Below are 6,000 nucleotides of genomic sequence, written 5' to 3'. Positions count from 1 at the left end.
TGTCAGTCACTTTTTCAGTGCTTCCGTTCCTTCAAATGGGTGCTGAATGAATAGTTGTAAGTTGAGGATCGCCTGTACTGTTTTAACATTAAAAGAAACATTTTTACCCAGGGCTTAGAAAGTATTTCCCTTATCTTATCAAGAGCCTTGGTGGAGCAGTGGGCTAATGCCTCCTTAAGTAACACCAGCTGCCTGCAATTATTGCAGGTTCACATCCCACCAGGCTCAAGGTTGACTCAGCCTTCCATCTTTCCAAGGTAGGTAAAATGAGGACCCAGATTGTTGGGGGCAATAAGCTGACTTTGTAATAATGCCACCTGATATGGGGCCGAAAGCCCTAATAAACAGGCATATACATAGAATGAAGGCTATTGCTAAGCACATTGATTTGTGCTTTAAATTGTAAGCCGCACTGAGTCTTCGGAGAAGGGCGGGATATAAATGGGATTAAAAATTTTTAAAAAATAAAATTAAATCTTAGTTTCACAGGGGGGATTCTTGGCTTTCTTTATTTTTCCAATGTTTGCTTGTTTCTGCACTATCTGCTGAGTACTATATATGTGTGGCACAGTATTCAGGTTTGCTGCTAATGCTGCCTTAATTCTTGAACAGGCTGTGGCCTCCTGAGCCCTTTTTTGCATTCACTAATGCTTGTTAGACCTCTTATAAGTAAGAGGGTATTTTTAAAGTTTCTGAAGTTTCTCTCTGATCTTTGGGTTTTTCTCTGGATGGCCACTGCTCCCTTTGATGCCCTTCTTCCTACTTCCATGCTGACCAATGCAGATCCTTACATACTTGCTCTCAAAAAGCGCAGGCGTCAAGTTGCAGATGCTCCTAGGATACTTTTTTTCTAAATGCTTATGTGCCTATAGCATCATACCTGTCAGTCCACCAAGAAGGGGGGGGGAGGGAAAAAAACCCCCGACAAAATCATGCCAAGTCATAATGTGGCATATCTGGTTTTTTAACACAGTGTAAAAATGTCATTCCAGTTGCCCACATAGGTAGGCAATTTTTCCCCTTGATGTCTTCTTTAGCAGTTAAAGATAAAAAGTAAAGGTTCCCTCCCTTGCACATGCGTGCTAGTTGTTTCCGACTCTAGGGGCCGGTGCTCATCTCCATTTCACAGCCGAAGAGCCAGCGCTTGTCCGAGGACGTCTCCGTGGTCATATGGCCGGCATGACTAGACGCCAAAGGCGCACGGAACGCTGTTACCTTCCCACCGTAGTGGTCCCTATTTTTCTACTTGCATTTTTTACGTGCTTTCGAACTGCTAGGTTGGCAGAAGCTGGGACGAGTAACAGGCTGAGCGCCTGTTACTCGTTACGTGGCACTCGGGATTTGACCCGCCAAACTGCTGACCTTCTGATTGACAAGCTCAGCGTCCTAACCCACTGAGCCACCGCGTCCCTATCTTTAGCAATTACAGTGGTAGAAATTATGCAGATGCATAGAAGCAAACTGTGGTAGAAAAAGTATTCTCAGTGGTTTACCCACCAGTGATATGTAATATTAGGCTGAAGATTTAGGATTTAGGAACTGACATTGGGAGGAAAAAAAATCACTGGAAACCCTCTTCCTTTTTTATTGCACTTCTAAAAAGACTTGGATTGTCAATGAGCTTGGCTCAGAATTACTACCAGCTGTGAAAAATGGCCAGCAAAGTTTACCTGTATGCAAACATTCTTAGTTAGGATGGTATTACTCTTGTAATTACATCTATACAGTTGTATGCAAAAGTTTAGCACTCTTGATCAAACTGTGTTTCAATGAATCCCTAAGTGAACAGAAGCTAACAGAACCCTTACATAGTACAAAATTAAATTTTCTCTGCAAATTTGAATGCAAGCTTACTATTTATGTGTAGTTAATAGATTCAAAACAAAACAATGGTGAATATTACAGGTGTGAAACATTTGGACACCTTTCCAATCAGTATTTTTAAAACCTCCTTTGGAAGAAATAAACATTTCCAACTGTTTCTTGTAGCCACCTAAGGATCTTTCTATTCTTACTTTTTAAATGTTTTCTCACTCTTCTTTGCAGAATATTTCAAGCTCAGAAATAGTCATAAGTTTCTTTGCATGCTTTGCTTGATTGGGATCTCTTTATAAATTTTCAGTAATATTCAATTCTGGGGACTGTGAATGACTTCCTTTCTTGTAAGAATTTAAAGTATGGTTTAAGGCAGACATGTCAAACACAAGGCCCGGGGCCCAGATCCGGCCCTTGAAGTTGTTTCATGCGGCCCGCAAAGCCATCCTGGAAACAGTGAGGGAACGGCCCCCACTGCCTTGGCCCTGGCCCAGAGACCATCTTCCTGCCAGAGACCCTCAGATCTGTCCCACTCCTGCCCAGGCCCACATAGGCACCCTTGATGCGAACGATGTAGAGCTGGCCACACCCACCCAGCAGGCTGTACGCACTCTAGCCATGCCCACCCAGTAGGCCACGCCCACCCTAGCCATACCCGCCCGGCCCCCTGAGGGCAACCGCAATGCTGATGGGGCCCTCAATGAAATTGACACCCCTGGTTTAAGGCCAAGCAATCAAATTTTCTAGTTCAAATTTAAATCTGAATTTATTGAAAGCAAGAGCTATCTGTATACTATGCATATTTACAAACACAATGACCAGTCATGAAAACTATTTAAATGTTTATTGGACTGAAAAATGGCAATATACATTTTGAAACTGCTAGAAATTATATAATCCTTTGTACAAGATCTACCTTCATATTTAGAAAAACAAAAAAACCCCACTCAGATAGCATTATTTGTCATTATTGACGAGATAGCTTTGCTCATTGCCACTAGGCATTTTCCTTATATATGTATTGCTGCATACTGAAAGATTATATTGTATATAAGGCATTCTTTGCATAGTTAATGGTGTTTTGAACACTGAGTCTATCAATGTGAATTGGAGGCAAAGTGGTTGCTAACAAATATCTCAAAGCAGAGTGTCCTTATATGAATGGGGTTGCAAACTGTACTATATTAGTGAAAAAAGATATAGGAATGGAAGCTTGCCATTTAAAAAATAATTATGTCAAAGCTTCCTGCTGTTTCTTAAATAAGCCTGGCCTTGGGGGGGGGGAATTAGTCTAGAGAAAACAGTTCTTAAACCTATGTGTCCCAAAGAATGACTGACTAAATAATTTCAAGTATTTTCAAATAATTAAGATTTTGTTTCAAAAAGTAACTGGGGGTGGATTATGAAGCTTTCCCTCAAAATATAGGAGAGCAACATCAAAAAAAATATCCAATCTATCAAACAGGAAGTGATTATCAGTAAAACATCAAAATTGATGCGATGACAGAATAGTGACACAACATAAAAAATGGATATATCTTTAATCTTATTTAGGAAATGTAAAATTGGTAACCAAAGGGCCATTTTACATTCTATAGCTCACATTTTCAGATTCCATTCTTGGGAACAGGCTTGAAATGTCAAGTAAACAAAAGAATTAGCTAATGAAGTGCTTTCAATCATTGTAATTAAAATTAGTCACAAACTGTTATACTAAGACTGCAATCCTATACTCTTATTTAGGAGTACACCCCACTAAATTCAGTGGGACAAACTTCTAAATGTATGTGTATATGATATAGGATTATAGGGTAAATCTTTATTGTTTCTTAGGACTTCCTTCTATCCAAGATGAAATACTGTTTCATTTTCAAGAGGCCAGAGTCTGTATCATGCAACCAGGCTTCCATCTGTGGGTGGAAGGAACCTTCAGAAGGTTTTATATATTACAGCTCTGTCTTCAAATTTATCTAGAAGGTGTTTTGGTCCAGGACAGGGTGGTGAAAAGGGGTCAACTCTAGCATGTTCTACCATCCAGACAGAAAACAGGTCCATTGTACAATAACTGATCACTTTTGTCTAGGTCAGGGGTAGACAACCTCGGCTCTTTTATGACTCGTGGACTTCAACTCCCAGAATTCCTGAGCCAGCCATGCTGACTCAGGAATTCTGGGAGTTGAAGTCCACGAGTCATAAAAAGAGCCGAGGTTACCTACCTCTGGTCTAGGTTATCTAGTTAATCTTTTTTCTTTTTGTTTTGTTTGGGGGAGGCAGCAGATATGGAGTACCGAACACAACAAAGTCTGCTTGTTTTATTCCCCCAGAGGTCTTACTTTACATCCAAGAACAGAACCCTCACAATGTAGTCTGTTATTTTCTCTAGTCATACAATTCTCCAGACCAGACACCCCAACTTGTTCCGATCTTGATATTACAAGGAAGGATTCTGAGGAACTCAGCTTCAGCCAAACAGAAAGTCTTATATTTTGAGGGATACTTTTCGGTTGTGTTTGGGGTTTGGCCCTTTTATTTTTCCTCAAGCCTTTAAAAATGCCAAAAGATAAGTCTTAGGAAGAGTCTAGGGATAACTTCATATAGTCTTCAGTTCTGCAAAGAAAAACAAGAAGAAAATAAAGAGAATACATTTTAATTGTGCCACCTTGGGTTAGTTATATATTACTAATGCTTTTATTTTTTTAATAAGAGGAGAATAACTCAGTGCAGGGAAGGAGTTTTAAGGAAAGTTTCTAGACCTTTTGGGCATACACAAATAACATAAGGATGCCTCAAGTTTTAAGAGGTTACTTCATCATTTGCAGCAGGATAGCCTATGCCAAAGAACATGAGTATGTTATCTACATCACCTCTCATTTTCCATCAGGAACATTTCACATTTCTTTCTAACCCTATCAAGTGAAAACTGACAAGGATCTCTTGGACATTTGGGGAAAGGTTAAATACAGAACTGTGTCTGTACTAAGTACTACCTTCTTTAGCAATCCCATGATTTGTTGCTCAGATTCATGAACCAGCCCTATGGGTTCAGATGTGGGGATTAAAATATGACCTGTTCTATTTGTCAAAAACCAGTCTTGCTAAGCCCAGAATTGGAACTTGCAATGAATGGGACTGTCATACTGCACAGCTATCAACAAACTCCTTTTTGTACTGGTAGCAAACACTTTCCAAAAATGTATCCAGTCTAGGAATGCTACTTTCATTTTCAATTGTGTGTTTTTGTAAGTCAAATACTAGGTTCATAAATATTAAGAAAACATATGCTTGGTGAGGATCATTTGGTGATGATGTGAAGACTTGTAAACCATTTATCATAGACTGCTACTGAAATGGCTGCTGATTGTAAATAACATCCAGTTCTTAAATATCAGGCAATGCATAAAATGTAAATGCTGTACTTTTTAAGTTGCAAAAAGTCTTACTGCTGCACAACCTTTTTTCTCTTTCAGTTGAGGACAGCTAAAGCAATATTTATGAATTAATGACCATCTATAGTTATGCAGCTCCTTGGCAGTTAATGAGATTAAAACCTAAAATGGACAATCTGAAGCTCCAGGAACAGATGAAGCCTTCAAAACTCTCTTCTGCACACACACACACACACCACCTCCCAACAAATTTTCTTTGTCTATACAGTTGCTGTTAGTTCCTTAACATTTTGAGGTAGGAAACATGTGGACATGAAAGTATAAGATCTAAAATAGGGGGGGGGGGAAGGCCACAGACCCAGGGAGAAGATTGGTTCACATGGATGACAAGCTGCTACTAATCTCTTTGGTCTTTTTCTTTTTCTTCCCAAGAAGAGCTATTTCAACAGTTAGAACTGAAGAAGCTTCTTGGATAAGAAGCAAAACGTTTTCAAAGAAAAAATGAACAAAATCTAGTTGCCTTTTAGAAAAAGCACCTTTGCGATATTTCAATAGACTATTGCTAGTTGCTAAATTTTATTTTAATAGATGATGGATATTAAAAAAATGGGCCATCCAAGAGTTCCAGCTATAAGTAATCAGAGATTAGCTCTGTAAAAAAAAGTGGCCAACTAAAAACCCGCAGCCAACAAGCTATTCTATACTGTACTGTTCTGATATCCCTGTGCTTATGCTTTATTTTTAAGTGATATATAGTGTGCTTGTTTACTGTTATATTCTGAATGGCCCATTTTGTAAA

The 6,000-nt window shown here is 39.1% G+C and overlaps 1 protein-coding gene across 3 annotated transcripts in view; it reads right to left on the bottom strand.

Moving 5' to 3' along the window:
- Window positions 1–2,645: 2,645 nt before the first annotated feature.
- MXRA7 (matrix remodeling associated 7) overlaps window positions 2,646–6,000 on the bottom strand; it is a gene marked incomplete at its 3' end in the record, with an annotated part of 52,851 nt that continues 49,496 nt past the window's right edge. The window contains exons 4-5 of one of the 3 annotated variants that reach the window (XM_083354989.1): window positions 4,028–4,422; window positions 2,646–3,894 (exon numbers count right to left, since the gene is read on the bottom strand). In XM_083354989.1, the coding sequence (XP_083211115.1) occupies window positions 4,383–4,422 (40 nt within the window). Of the gene's footprint in view, window positions 3,915–4,027; window positions 4,423–6,000 lie in introns of those variants that run through there. The other 2 variants (XM_083354990.1, XM_083354991.1) reach the window with 2 other exon arrangements.

Source organism: Vipera ursinii (assembly GCF_947247035.1).
Source record: "Vipera ursinii genome assembly, chromosome: 2".
In the NCBI taxonomy this organism is placed as follows: domain Eukaryota; kingdom Metazoa; phylum Chordata; class Lepidosauria; order Squamata; family Viperidae; genus Vipera; species Vipera ursinii.
The sequence above is the reverse complement of the archived record's forward strand: the minus strand, read 5'-3'. Positions and strand labels throughout refer to the sequence as shown.